Source organism: Rhodamnia argentea, chromosome 4, assembly GCF_020921035.1.
Source record: "Rhodamnia argentea isolate NSW1041297 chromosome 4, ASM2092103v1, whole genome shotgun sequence".
Taxonomy (NCBI): Eukaryota; Viridiplantae; Streptophyta; class Magnoliopsida; order Myrtales; family Myrtaceae; genus Rhodamnia; species Rhodamnia argentea.
The window spans coordinates 15,229,097-15,243,725 of NC_063153.1; the positions used below are offsets into that span (position 1 = coordinate 15,229,097).

The 14,629-nt window shown below is 40.6% G+C and overlaps 2 protein-coding genes across 5 annotated transcripts; one reads left to right on the plus strand and one right to left on the minus strand.

The window, feature by feature from the left end:
- The first annotated feature begins 3,200 nt into the window (after positions 1 to 3,200).
- Positions 3,201 to 12,900, plus strand: LOC115749205. 4 transcript variants are annotated; one of them, XM_048277741.1, is made up of 5 exons: positions 3,208 to 3,353; positions 4,130 to 4,488; positions 6,045 to 6,090; positions 6,202 to 6,288; positions 6,739 to 7,000. In XM_048277741.1, exons 2-5 carry the CDS (start codon positions 4,277 to 4,279, stop codon positions 6,790 to 6,792), a joined length of 399 nt encoding a protein of 132 aa, XP_048133698.1. In that variant the 5' UTR covers positions 3,208 to 3,353; positions 4,130 to 4,276; the 3' UTR covers positions 6,793 to 7,000. The 4 variants fall into 4 exon arrangements, 1 of the variants encoding a protein (XP_048133698.1); XR_007198185.1 differs by lacking the exons at positions 3,208 to 3,353; positions 4,130 to 4,488; positions 6,202 to 6,288 and adding exons at positions 11,410 to 11,412; positions 12,889 to 12,900 and having other exon boundaries at positions 5,577 to 6,090; positions 6,739 to 6,872; XR_007198187.1 differs by lacking the exons at positions 4,130 to 4,488; positions 6,202 to 6,288 and having other exon boundaries at positions 3,201 to 3,353.
- A 36-nt stretch (positions 12,901 to 12,936) lies between these two features.
- On the minus strand, positions 12,937 to 14,262 carry LOC115749202 (heat stress transcription factor C-1-like). Its single transcript, XM_030685927.2, has 2 exons — positions 13,960 to 14,262; positions 12,937 to 13,873 (listed from the first exon to the last, which is right to left on the minus strand). The coding sequence occupies exons 1-2, from the start codon at positions 14,185 to 14,187 to the stop codon at positions 12,965 to 12,967; spliced, it is 1,137 nt and encodes a 378-aa protein (XP_030541787.2). The 5' UTR covers positions 14,188 to 14,262; the 3' UTR covers positions 12,937 to 12,964.
- Between the last annotated feature and the right edge of the window lie 367 nt (positions 14,263 to 14,629).

A 14,629-nucleotide genomic window follows, 5' to 3' on the forward strand; every position in this document is an offset into this window, starting at 1 on the left:
TTCGGTTGTACCGAACATCACCCCGTAAAATATGCATCGTGGGGATCCAGAGCGCACCAGCTGCTACTAAATTTAGACGCAAGTGCTACGCATCAAAGACCTAATTTGTTCCACACCAATATGGCGCACGGTTTTCCCATCTTTCTTTTTTCTTATTATATGACGAATTATGAGTAGAACTATCGATCATGTCGACCCAAATAATCAATTTCGGCCGTTGGATCTTGACTTTTCCTGCCTGCGGCGTAGAAAACTGTTGATTCGAGAAGGGCGTCGACGACAAGATTAGCGGAATGGATAGAGACGAGACAGCCAACTGCTCCGGTTTTCTTCCGCAAAGCAGTTTGCAGGTGGAGCGGAAGAGACAAAACGTGGTGTCGGGGCGTGTTAGGTGCATCCAAGATTTAATAACATTTGCAAATTAAACTATAAGTTTTTTTTTTAAAGAAATTAAACTATAAGTTCGTATCCCGACTAAACATCAAAACTATGGAGTTTGTAACAAAGCAGAATTAACCTACCTACCACCACACACCAGCGTTTGGGCAAAGAGCTTCGTGCTTGGATCTTCTGAGTTTCATGCCACACCTTCGTGATCTACCTCCACACACACACCACTGTTGAGAAAGTCTTGTCTTTGTCTGTGGGATCGTCGATGACCTCTTGGTGCCCCATAAGATGTGTAAGGCTGTAATGTTGCATAAGCCGTGACCCCGGTTTAGGAGTTCGAATCGGATAAAGGAAATCCGGTAATGCTATAACGTCGCATAGCCACGGAATTGGCAGGAGATGGTGGTGGTCATAGAATTAACGCCGGTGGTTAGGTAGGTGGCTGCTTGCGAAAGTAGCACGAGGAGATGAGGTGAACTTCAAGAGATAATTATTCGTTGTGGAATGACATGTGAGATTTCGTGGGATCATTGTCTACTGTTCTAAAAACTGAAAAATGTCAAATGAATGTCTGGTTTACTATTTAAATACCACAACATGCCAAAAAAACAAAAAAAATCCTTTTGGCTATTTGATTTCGCAATATCCATCAATAATTGAGAACGAAGAACTTATCATTAGTAAGGTTCTTCAAATATACCGATTTTGTATATTATATGCGATAGCGCTGCAAGTGAACCACATTAGCCCATAACATTTGGCGTGAGCATCACTCCTAATTCAACCCCGGAATAGGACTGAACCAGACCGGTCAAGGCCGGAGGAACCAGCCTTGACCGGTTCAAGTCTCGATTGAGGTCCTGCACTATTAGTTCTAACTGGGAATTGGTCTTGCAAGGTCAATTCCTGGGTGGAACCTACACTGAACCTGTCTAGCGCAGGATCTAAGTTTTAAGTTTCTCATTCGGCTTTTTCTAATTTTTCACTTTCTCACTTCAAATTTGGCTCTGTCAACTATCTAGTTTCTCTCATTTCAGATTTGAGTTCTCTTTGTCCAGTGGTGCCGATTAATCTTTCTCTCTTTCATTTCGCTTGACTGTCTTACATCCTCACTCTGTGCACGTTACAATCCAAAGCCTCATTTCCCCTCCACGACCCCCACTCGATGAAAGCGTGCTCCCCCTTGGTGTCATTGATCCAGAGCACAAAGTTGTGGGCAGACGAAAAGCTTGCTGTAGCCTAGCCTTAGACGTGGATCTCGCAATGGTCCTTGCAGGAGAAGACACAGAGTCAGCCAGACCAAAACCTGATGATGGAATTGAGGCCTCGTGTCGCCAGATCTCGATTTGCGACGCCCTCCTAATCGTCGATCATGTTAAGCAAGTCATCCCAAATCAGCTTTGCATCCGGTGAGCTAACATTTGAGTTGGCCGAGTCGAGATATAGTTTGAGTCACAAGGTTGGTTTTCAATTTTAGGGGGGGGGGGGGAACCTAACTCACCTCGAGAATCGATCAACTCTAGATAGCATAGTGTATAATCTCGCACAATATTTTGGCCTTGCACTATGACGTCTTTCTATTTCTATCGACCCCCTTTATGGGTGAACGTATTGTTGCAGACCTCGATGCTAATAATACGACTGCTTTTTGCGGGCCTAATTGAGGTTACCTATCTGTGATCGAGCCCAATCAAGAGGCCCAAATTTCGGTCGGGAGACCATTTCTTGATCCACATGGAAGTGCGTTTCTTCCGATTTGTAGCGATGGAACAAAGGCTGATGTAACTGTCAACGTCATCCGAAAGTATCTAGAATCGATCCCTCATGAAAAAATCAACTCGCGTCAACCATGCTATAAGAATTCTAATTCAAACTTAACTAGATTCAAGGTCCCGTTTGTTTCGCGAAAAACAGATGATTTAGAAAATATTTTCCTAAAAACGATTGCTTGTATTAGGTGAAATGATTAGCCAACGAGAAATATTTTCACTATTAACAACAATTTATGTCCTAATATTTTCGTGGACGACAAAAATGATTCACCCGTTCATTTTAGTGTGCGGGAAGAACGATCGCTTTTATAAAAATATTTTTCAAATCATTTATTTTTCGCAAAACAAACGGAGCCTAAATATGAACAATATTAGTACTTATAACTTATCAATTAGAAGTATTACTAGAAGAAAACATAGCTCACAGTTAAAGAGTTCCACAAGGAAGACATGCGGATAAAGGCATGTTGTGTTCGAACATTAAAATGTCAATGTGAATGACGTCGAGTTCCAAGCGATTATTGCTCAGATGAGATCAACTTTCATGTAGAACATTCAACAATAAGTAGATGTGGGGAGCCAAGTCTCGAATAAGCCCTTCAACTAAGAGTGATCGGTTCCAAGAACTGTACATTGCATATTAGGAACATGAAACCTATTCTGTTAGAAATCGCATTTCATTCTTAGAACATAGAATTTGTCTGCTCTTTCTTTCTCTGTTTCTTTTTTTTTTTTTTGATTTAGTTGCTTAACTATAAGCATTATTTTCGTGAAACAGTAAATTAGGACACCCCCAATGGCCTTTTTATGTAGGAATGGTCAATTTCATTATTATTATTATATATGTGTATGTATATATACTCAAAAGTGCTCGATTAAGAGACTTGTGGTTTCGCTTTGAACCGGTTCACAAATTTTTTTTACAAGGAACCGAACCGGTTTTCATGTGGACCGGTTTGAAATCGGCCGGGCAAGGGCGGTTCGGAATGACACCCGACTCATTCCGTGCTGCTAGGGTTTACTGGTGCCTCGTTTATAAACGTGGGGTGAGGCCTCCTCAAGGTTGCCGTCTTCCTTGTCGCATCCTCCGACAGTTGCGATGGACTGTATAAATCTCTGCTCGCTCTTCTCAGATGTTCTCTCCAACTCTCTCTGGCTGGTTTGATGCGGGATCTTCATTAAGATCAACAGGTATGCTCCTTAATCATCGTCGCACTTTCTCTTTCCTCCATGTGTCGTTCCATTTCGTTCGAGTAGGTCATGAGTGCTCCTTTTTCTGAGTTTACTTTTGGTCGCTACCGCCGCTCCTCGCCGCCGCCGCCAGCTCCTCATCGGCGCCCCCGAACCTCCACCTCTGGCTATGGCTGCTACCGCGACCTCAGATCCGAGGTTGCGAATTCTAAATCTGAATCTGAGGTCGGACGGCTCCGATTAGTCGGCCGCATCGGGTGCAAAGTGGGGTGGTGGGCCGATGGTGAGATGTCGGCGGCGGTTGGAGCTGAAAAGCTGGCCGGTGACGATGTTGTTGATGTCGGGGAAAGTGGCCCCTCTGTAGATAAATCCTTGCAACTGAACGTAATAAGCTAATTAGACACCATTCGCGAGGTGAGCTATTGGAGTTGATGCTAATGCTAATTAGTCATTAATATTCAGTTTTTGTCGTTTGAAACTTAAAACCTTTCAAAAAAAAGTAGAACCAAGTTTTAAGTTAGAATTTTAGTGCCTGACAATGCACATGACTTCCTATGATGCATTGCGCTCAGGCTGATATACTAGGATTTACAACTTCTTGAAGGAACGTCGTCGTCGTCCCTTTTTGTCTAAGAGCAGAGCAATCCCAGTGGTAATTTTTAATGAGTAATTAAGGGCAGAGTCAGATAAAAGAAGAAATGTATTGTCCAACATCCTTGCCTCGTTTTGTAGCCATCCTGCACTAATTCTTTTTGTCTCTGTGCTACTGCTTGCAGAAGATGCAACGTGTCTAGTTGGCTGGTCTTTAGCGGCTTGGACATTGACCCGGACCATCTCCAAGCTCTTAAAATAGACTAAGGTCTTGGTCAGTACTCTCTCAGAACTATGCTTCTAGCAGATGGTGTCTTGGTGAATTGGTTCAAATGATGGAGTACAAGAATGGCAGAGGACATGTAGTCTTGCCTATACTTTACAAAGTGGAAACAAAGGATGTGGAGCACCAATTGGGGATGTCAGCGGAGAGATTTTGGTCCCGTAAGAAGCATTTGGATGAAAAGGTTGTGGATGAATGGGAGGAAGTGTTCACAGAAATTACTTCCCTAAAAGGATGGGATTCCAGGAAAGATGTCAACAGGTACAATTTTACTTGAACCTTCTTTATTAGTGCATTGACTATTTGCCTTTCAATATATGACATGTGATAATATAGAGGTGAGAAATAGACAACTTCAATGAACTGGGGCAATCCATTCCAAAGTTAGCTTGTTCATGTGCTGTAATGAGGTTTATTATGCAATTATTGTAGCTTTGTACTTAACCTCTAATTCTACTTGGCAGATTCCAAGGAGACTTGGGAGAATTGGTTATCATAGAGGTTTTGAGTGAGTTACGGAAGGCCTTTGGACTAGTTTTTACCAAGCAACCGGTCGGAATCGACGGTCCTATGGAGGATGTCATGATACTTGTGTATTGTGCCCTTCTCTTGTTGGTATTAAGGGATGGGTGGTATTGGCAAGATAGCTTTCACTAAGGTCATCTACAACAAACTTGTTGATCAATTTGAACATCGTCTTGAATATTTGCATAACCGACTAACCTCGAGTGAAATTGAAGAAAGTTCTTATTTTCCTTGATGATGTGGATGATAATAATCACTTGAAGGTTTTGGTTGGATATCATAAGTGGTTTGGCTCGGGAAGTAGGATCATCATTACCACGAGAAGCAAAATTGTTCTTGATGGTGTTAAGCGGACATCAATCATGAACATGAGGTAGACGACTTCCCTTAGCTCTCGAGGTTATGGGTTTAAGTTTGTCAAAAAAAGTCCTCATTGTTCTTGATGATGTGGATAAATATGATCAGTTGAAGTTTTGGATGGAGATTATGAATGGTGTAGGTCTAGCAAAAGTCCTCATTCTCCTTGATGATGTGGATGATAATCATAGGTTTTAATTGGAGATTATAAGTGATTTGGTTTAGGAAGTAGGATTATCATTACTACGAGAAGCAAAATTGTTATTGATGATGCTAAGCGGACATTAAGCAGGAGATCATGAGTGGTATAGGTCCGGAAGAAAGTCCTCATTCTCCTTGATGATGTGGATGATAATGATCGATTTTGCTTGAAGATCATAAGCGGTTTGGTTCGGGAAGTAGGATTATCATTTTTACGAGAAGCAAAATTGTTAGGCGGACATCGAGCATGGACATGAGGTAGACGACTTCCTTAACTCTTGAGGTTGTACATTTAATTTTGTCAAAAAAAAAAAAAAACAATCATTGTTCTTGATGCTTGTATTTGTATTTGTATTGTTGAATGAATATCCTCCCATTTTTCTTGATCTTGTCGGGCTCCAAGAGAATAAACCATTGTATGGCTGGTCCAGTGAGGCTTTCTTGAAAAATTTGGGTCAATAGATGCACTTCAAGTATGAATAGTAGATAATAGATCAGTCTTTCATCTCATTTAGCGGACTTGTCTCCTCCAACTGAATTTGAGTTTCTCTCTGAAGAAGTTTTATCCAACGGCTTCCTGGTCATAGGATCAATTTTGTGCGGAAATAATATGCAGTTTTGGAAAGAAGTTGAAGATAAGCTACATATTATTACATTAGGAGCTATTGACCGAGAGATCTTGGTAGAGAAATTGCTCATCAAGAAGATTATAACAAATCTCAAAGCCATCGCAGGTTGTGGGTCTATGACGAAGCCTTTAAAGTGCTAGAGAATAATGAGGTAACAGTTATCTCCGTCTTTCTTTTGTTTCACCAGTTTAAGTCCTCTTTTTTCAAATGAATATTAATCTTTTTTCAAATAAATATTAATGCAGCTTCATTGAATTCCCTGGTTGTTTCTGAATTAAAGTGGATTGAGTGGAATGGATGTCCTTTTGTTGTGATTAATATGTATCTTGAGAATAGAATTTCAATCATGGTAAGAGAGGGAAAAAAAGCACTTGTGTCCTCTTATTGCTCTCTTTCTAATGTTACTCATTTTCAGTAGCCAACTCATAGGGGGTAAATGAAAACGTGTGGTATGATTGTGGATTCTGAAATATGAAATTTAGTTGAATTTTGCTGAGATTTCCTTATTTTTAGGATTTAGATATCGTTGTATGTGCAAAGTGAAATAATGTCACAGTACAAACATGTGCAAGAAAATTAAAGTCATAAAGTATATATGTGTATGGAAGTTACTTTTGATACTTGTGAGACATTTATATGTAAGTTTTGGTTGTTAAATTTCAGACGTATTTTGAGCGCTAAAAAGTTAAAAATGTTCTAAAAACAGTTATCTGTTCTTGTTTGGGTAAGGGTCCGGGTGTATGGACAAATTTTGGAAGTGTAAGTGTATAACATTTTCATTACTCAGTATTACTTATAGGGAATTGAAAATATTCAAGACAAAGGCGGAGAACAAGCTTGGACAAAATGTTGACCAAGATGGCCCGGTAACACTCTATTTGTGATTCATGTATTCGGCATATGCTCCAGCTGAATGATTGGGTTGTCCTATAAGTCAATAAATTGGAAGTAGATCAAGATTTCTTCATGCCATACAATTGTTAGAAATACCTTCTCTGCCAGCTAGGATGATTGAACTGAAATATCACTTGCGTAAGTCATTGTCATCTAATTTTTTGGCAGGTGAAGAACGAAATTCTTTTGGCGCAGCTCATTGTGGTTCACCTTCATATTTTTCGTGGTCTATATCATGCGAGTTATAGCAGTCCTTTAACGGGAGAAAAAAGTCCCTTTACTTATTCTTCTACTGCTCCTGCTTTCCCTTCTTCCCCGGGAGATGAAGAATGAAATGCTTTCGGCGCAACTCGTTGTGGTTCACCTTCATATCTTTCGACCCGAAATGCTTTCGGTGCAACTCGTTGTGGTTCACCTTCATATCTTTCGACCCGAAATGCTTTCGGTGCAACTCATTGTGGTTCACCTTCATTGTGGGCAAGTACGTTTCTCATTGTGGTTCACCTTCATATTTTTCGTGGTCTATGTCATGGGAGTTATAGCAGTCCTACTGAATTTGTTCGGTGTGCCGGTGGATCGATTGGCGGGTTCTCATTTTGACGAGCGAACGAATAAAGCGCATTTTGAGCTAAATTCCCATTCTAGTGGAAACTGATTTGCCTAGAGACTTTGAGGTACTCTTGCATGACAAACATTACAGGATAATTAATATGATGCCCTCTTTGAACTCCATTTATACTCGATTAAAAATTGTCAATGGTCATCATAGAATTGACAAAAGGATTTTTTCGAATATCAGGATCAGCGCAGCATAGATATGTGTTCATTCATGTAGAGCACTTTAGCTTTCGAGAGCCAAATTTTCAGATGCTTAGTACCAAGCAAGCAAGTCTCGAGTGTCCTTTTACTTTGCTTCTATCGAGGAAAAATTTCAGTGAGTTATGTCAGCAAAACGAAATAAGAGATTTGGAGTTTTTTCTTGATCACGCGACACCCAGCTCGCAATTGTCACTTTTCTCACGGAGAGATTGTAGTGATGTTTATGTCTTCCTATCACCATATGCATGTTTCTTGTCCTGGGAGTCGTTGGTCGTGGATTATTGGCATCTATCTTTTCCAATTCTGGAATACCAAACAAGTTTTCAAATTTCGAATGGAAACCGAATGTATGATACTCGACTGATCTCGAGAATTTGAATTCTAACAATCTGTCCACTCAAAATATGAGTCATGGTCATTTCACAAATGACTGAGTTGAGTATTGTGAGGGTGAAATTTCTATCTGATTTATGTGTCTTGCCCGTCGAAATTGAGGTTGCGCAAGCTCTCTAAGCTTGTCTCGCCCGGCTCGAGGTTATTTGTTCATCGATTGCTTCCAAATTCCAACTATCTCGGTTGGTCTCGACTCCCATGATCAATCGATTGCCCATCATCCATAACTGAAAAAGACTACTTTCGCTCCTTTAAAATAAAACCGAGGAGGATTAGTGAGCCAATTACAAGGTAAGGGTCTTAATTCGATGAATTTTTGTATTATCCAATCTACTTCTTGGTTTTGGTTAGCCTCTCTTAGACGGTGGACTACTTGAATGTCTTGATATTGACTGCCGAATTGTGAGGCTTAGACGTTGCATGAACCAGCAGTGTATGCTCGATCAATCCTTTACTCGACGACCCCAATCAATTACATGAATTGGAATTGACTGCGTAATTCTAATATTTACTAAGATTTAACTTCATTTACCCTGAAGGAGAAAACCTTAAAAGTAGAGAATTTCTACATTTGGGGACTTTCTGTCTTCTTTCATCGGCCTTGGACGTTGCCTCATTAGCCTAACCAAAATTAGATGTTGGAACTATCTTATACCCTAAGTAGCACCGACACGCGACATTACACGACATTACGACATGTCGACACGTCATGGCTTAAGAAATAGATAATTCCGATACTTTAGGATACATGTGTGTGTATATTATCACGTATATATAAAAATATCAGTGGTGAGTTTCTTCTTCTTCTTACGTTAGGGATTAACGATTAGGTTTTTTTTGTTGGGTATATTATTTTTGGATGGCTTAGTATATATATACATTTTGACCTTTAATTTATTGAAAATATTTAAAATTAACTTCGTGCGTGTCAAAATGACGTGTTGGGATGTTAGACTTTCGTGCTGCCGACGTGTTTGGAGCGCTAATCGCATGTCGATCGCATGTTAGAGAGTGTTGAGGAGTGTCCGATACGACATAGAGGCCCTCGAAACATGTTGGTGCTTCCTAGCCTATATCCCATCGTTGATCTAGATTAAGTTTTAGATACATAGCTCAAATCAAAAGCAATCTTGTTTCGAATGATGACCGTTCACCAAATTCATGGTGACTCGCCTACTATGTATTGAAAATAGAAAACGATCACGACGCTCAGTCCATAATTCAAGTCACAAACCTCTAATTCTCATTTGCATTAGAAAATGCATGAGATGGCGTTATCGAACTGTTTAGCAAATTCTCCATTTGTAGGATTGGGGTAGTAAATTGAGGAATTATTACGTCAAACTCTCGCTAGACAAAAGAGAAAAATGAGATTTGAACGCTTGCGATTTTCCTCAATGTTCACTTTATGATTGCTTTCAAACATGCGATGATAAATCTTAGATACTCATAAGATCACTCGTCCCTCGGACCTCTTCCTCGAGTTGGAGCATACATCTCTAATCCTTCCAACGAAGAATACGTATACATATATACTTTTATGCTGGCGGCGTACGTATTTTTTTTTTTTTAAAATCCTTATCAAAGAATACAAATTAACAAAGGCAAAAGAAATCATTGCAGCTATGAATTATTGCTGCGACTCGACCAAATAAATAATAGTTCAGGAGACCAACCCAACGGCGGTGAGTGTTTGTGCCCCTGCCCCCTGCAGACAAGTACCTAAATCACTCTCATCTGACGAATAGGATGTCTACACGTGTCCCAAAACAGTGTCGCACGTGGTCACGCGAGCCGAGGATTGGGCCCCCGTTCCCACCACCACGGCCCCTCGAGTCACGTGCACTGCCTTGGACACGTGCCTTGATTAGCCCCAAAGAAGGTTGGTGGGGCCCACGTGTGCAGTCACTATTTCACATTACCTTAAGCCTGACCCAATGTGGAAGGAGGAGGCCTTTTGTTTTTTTACCACGTTTACAGTGATTTTCAGTTACCAAACCGTGTAAATTTTTTTAGTTAGTAAATCTAAGATTCGGCCTGTAAATTTGGTCGGTTTAAGTGCGATTATGTTTTGGTACAGCTAGAAAGCTATTTCATCTTTTGCATTTCTTTATATGCAATTAATGGCGCTTTTCTTTCACATAAAAAGGGACATCGGGCTTGTTTCGAGTGAAGCTATTTTTTAAGGAAAATGCTTTCGGACTTTTCGTGTGTTTGGACACAAGAAAATGAATTTGTGAGCGGAAAATCTTTTCACTTAATGTGAAAAAGTCATTTTCGCTATCGGTATTCCAATGCAAACAACTGATCAAATATCTCTCTCTCTCTCTCTCTCTCTCTCTCTTTCTCTCAACAGTGATGGTAATTGTAATTTTTTCTTTTACCGTTCTTCGAAGTTATGGCCATAATGTTTTATTTTTTTGCTTTTGAAACCATTTACCGACCTTGAAAAACAACGATTATAATTTTTTACCGTTTTCTTTTGCTTCTCTATGTTGTCCTTCAAAATTGAAAATGAATTCATATCTGAGTTCAATCCTCGGAAGCTATCGATTTTACTGATTTTCATTGTGAACATGTAAATATGACTGATTTGGGCTTTGCGGTTTCTAAAATTCACGAGAAAGTGTTTGTCTTTGCTTTTGACACTTTTTGGCTGACTAGTTTGGTTGTTAATGAACACCATATGAATAAAGTTTTGATTAAAAGTAGGGAAAAAGCCACCAAAAATCCTAAATTATGTCTCATTGTGATATATTTATCCTAAATTTTTCTTTGTGACACAAAAAATCCTAAACTTATACGCATGTGACACATTTACCCCAAATTTATGCTCGTTGGACACGTTTACCCCAAACTTTTTATTGTGACACTAAAAACTCCAAACTTATAGGCATGTGACACATTTATCCCAAATTTTAAGGTAAATGTGTCACATAGATATAAGTTTAAGATTTTTGATGTCACAAAAAAAATATTTTTGGGTAAATATGTCACACGGATATAAGTTTAGGGCTTTTGATGTCACAATAAAAAGTTTAAGGTAAATGTGTCACATGAATAAAAGTTTGGGGTTTTTTGTATCACAAAAAAAAAAATGGGATAAATATGTTACGATTGACATAGTTCGGGGTTTTTGATGGTTTTTTCCCTTAAAAGTATGTGACTTACCCGTTAAACCGATTAGACCTATAGTACTTCTACCTTGATTACTTTGCTAAATAGCATATTGTGAGGTAGGTTATTCGGTTGATCGACTAAAAGTTCAAACTGTTAGATGCAAGTGTGCTTTAGTATTTAAATATTATAACAATATAGTTAAAAAACTATTCTAGCTAGAGGGATAACCGATTCAAATCCTAAGACTGTATTTGGTCATATAAATTTCTGATTAAAATTGGACTAGATAGGATAAGATAAAAAATTCAAACATTTTATCATATCCTATTTAGTGTTTGGTGAATTGCGGGGTCGGATAATCAAAGGCAAGGCGAGATTGAGATTGATTCTATTTTTTCGAAACATCGGGATGCTTTAGAAATTATCTAGTGATGAGTTCTAATGAGTAAGTTATTGTTAATAAAAAGTTTGTACCATCTAAATTCGAACATAGCATTGACGAAGCATACCGGGTAGAATTGGGGGTTTGATTTGGAGTCTAATCATTTGAGAAAGACCCGCTTGCCTTGCTCGGTGTCTTGTCGAGTGGGTAAATAAGTATCGAACAATCTAATTATTCAACAAATTTTCACAAGTTAAAGATGCACTCATGCAAGTCGTATAATAGAGCTACCTTGAACGTCGATGATGAACCTTGAGTTCTTCATAACATGTCGAGTCCCTCTCAAATGTTGAAAAGGTTCAAGAAGTTAAAAAACGAAGGATGTGATATCATATCATGTCAAACAATCGATTAAAGAACAAGGTCATAGAGATACCCGACTTTACGGTTGGATACCCTAGCGCCACCATAGAGGTGGCCACACTTGACGGTCACCATCACCAGAGAGGCGGCTCTGCATATATTATCGTATCTTCTCTCTTGAAGTTGTGATTGTAGGAAAAACCCGATTCTCCTTGTATTTGCTCTATTAAGAAATCTTATCCTCGTCTATCCTACACCCCCCAAGGATTTTTTTTATCATAGCTATTTCCTCTATATATCCTCATTTATCATACCAAACACAAGATAGGATTAAAATATATTCTATCATAGATTATATTCTGACAATCAAATGCAGCATAACAATTTTAACCAGAAAAATAATGAAAAAATTCCTAAATTTATTGCATTGATATCAATTCGGTCTTAAACCCTTCAATTGAACCAATTTAATAATAAACCTTTTGCATTTATATCAATTTCGATCGAAATTGATGACATGGTCGCCGGCCAACCTACGTGATACGACCGGCCTTTCGTGAGCAAATTTTACCAATTTTTAAATACTTTTCTTTTTCTCTTTTATTTCATTTTGGTTGGCAAGGGTTGCTAAGCCCTCGACTCCATTGCTTGGCGATGGTTGGCCTGGGTCAAGGCTGCAACCCTCGCCAACCAAAATGAAAAGAAAAAAATAAATACATAAATAAAAGAATACATTTCAAAAAATGGTAAAACTTGGATACCTATTGTGCCACGTACAACAACCAGCATCCTTGTTAATGATTTCTAGTTGAAATTGACCGGATTAACTAAATTGGTACAAATATAAAAGATTTAGGACTAAAGTAGTCAAATTGAAAGGTTTATGATTAAATTATTACCGATACAATAGATTTATGATTTTTTTTTTTGTACTTTTCTCAATTTTTACCGTAAAAAGTTCTTTTATGAATACATGAGATTTTGATTTTTTTTTTCTTTTTAGTTTTCAAGATAATAACAAAAGGCTGGAAAAACAATAAATACACAGGATAAATCATGTGATTGACCTCCAAAGAAAAAAATATTTATCGTCATCACTTAGTGGAAGAACAAAGAAAATGGATAAGGCGGCGTGGCCGGTCACTGCCGCGGCCACTTCTCCGAGGTACCTCGATTGCCATCCACTATCGACACCGCCGCCAAATCCACTCGAGCCATGTTGCTGGGGCAACACCGCCACAGCTCCGACGCCGCCGCCGCCGCCGCCGCCACCTCCGGCAGCCGGCGGAAGCGACCAATTAGCCATCGCAGGCTCGCATGCCACGCCAGCAACTCGACCAGCGCTCACGACCTCCCACCTCGGCATCCCCAGACTTCCATTAGCAGCGCGCCAGTTGGGCACAACAAAATTGGTCTCCTGCGGCGGTCGGGAATGGGTCTCGCCGCCATCTTTCTCTTCTTCATCTACGGCAGAATTGGCCACATCCAGCGCTCTGGTGAAGGAAGAAGGCGACGACGGCGACGGCGACGGCGACAGTGACGGTGGCGAGGATAAGTCAGAGGAAGAGGACGATTTCAACGATCCCCTTTTCTTTTCACACAGCAATTGCCTCGTCCTGTCTTTCTCAACCATCATCCTCAGAACCAACTGCGGGTCCTCCACGACCTTGTGCAGGAACTCCATCATCTGGTAGGGCCTCCGCTCCGTGGCCTCCAGCCTCTTGCTCATGCCTTGAAGCTCTTGCTCCAGCGTCCTTTGCTCTTGTCTCAGCCTGCTTATCTCCACGGCCACGTCGTCTTCATCCTCCACCTCCCCACAACTGTTCATCGACTGTGGATGCGCAGCAGAAGTGCTGCTGGGGTTGTGCTTCCTCCTCGCTATGCTGCTCAAAAGATGGGTTTGGCCCCTGAGGAAGTATTCACTGGCGAACTCCCACTTGTCCGGATCGACCTTCTTGAAACCCTAAACCGCATAAAGAACGAAGATGAATTTACTTTGGTTAAACTAAAACTCAATCTGTCGGTTTGGACATTTCGTGGAGCGCTTACGTAGGTGTTGAGCTGGCGAACGAAGCTGGAGAAGTTGCCGTGCTTGAAATAAGCGGGCAAGATCCTGAGAGAGAACTCGAGAGGGTCCGTCACGATGAAGCTGTTGTTGGCTCTGCCCCACCTGACCAGGCCATCCGTCGCCGGGTCGCTGACCATGTGGTAGGTCTTCGCGACGAACGGCGCCACCGCGTCGTCGCCTCCGCCCCCGCCGCCGCCGCCTCGTTCCATCTGTCGAGCTGCAAAACACAACTAGAAACCAAAGAAGAAGAAAGGGAAAAGGCAAGTTTTTTTTTTTTACCGGAACGGCGAAGCTCCGCTCGGAGTATTTATAGATAGCAAAGATCGCAGTCCTCAGTTGATGGAGGGGATAACGGTGGCTCAGATCTGAACGGCTCCGATTTTGTCGCCACGTGACACGGGACCCACGTGGCCGGAACCCCTTGCTCTCTCCCGCCTCTCTCTTTTATCAACGCCATCGTCACCGTCATGGTCCAACGCTCAGATACTTGCATTTGGAATGACTTCCCCCACGCGCGGATCTTCGCGTTTGGAGGCGCGTTGAAATATTAACATAAGGTAATTGTCCAAAAACTGTTTTTTGGACGCCATCGTCACCGTCACGTTACGATGATTTTTTTTCTCGAAAACGTTCTCCTTTCGGAAGGGATAA

What these genes read in the sequence shown, in the direction of transcription:
- LOC115749202 (XM_030685927.2), bottom strand. Translation starts at nt 14,187, where the DNA reads ATGGAACGAGGCGGCGGCGGCGGGGGCGGAGGCGACGACGCGGTGGCG. An exon ending in TTCGCCAGCTCAACACCTAC is followed by an intron (nt 13,874 to 13,959) that starts GTAAGCGCTCCA and finishes TATGCGGTTTAG; the next exon opens with GGTTTCAAGAAGGTCGATCC.
- LOC115749205 (XM_048277741.1), top strand. Translation starts at nt 4,277, where the DNA reads ATGATGGAGTACAAGAATGGCAGAGGACATGTAGTCTTGCCTATACTT. An exon ending in AAGTGCTAGAGAATAATGAG is followed by an intron (nt 6,091 to 6,201) that starts GTAACAGTTATC and finishes TTGAATTCCCTG; the next exon opens with GTTGTTTCTGAATTAAAGTG. An exon ending in AGAATAGAATTTCAATCATG is followed by an intron (nt 6,289 to 6,738) that starts GTAAGAGAGGGA and finishes TATTACTTATAG; the next exon opens with GGAATTGAAAATATTCAAGA.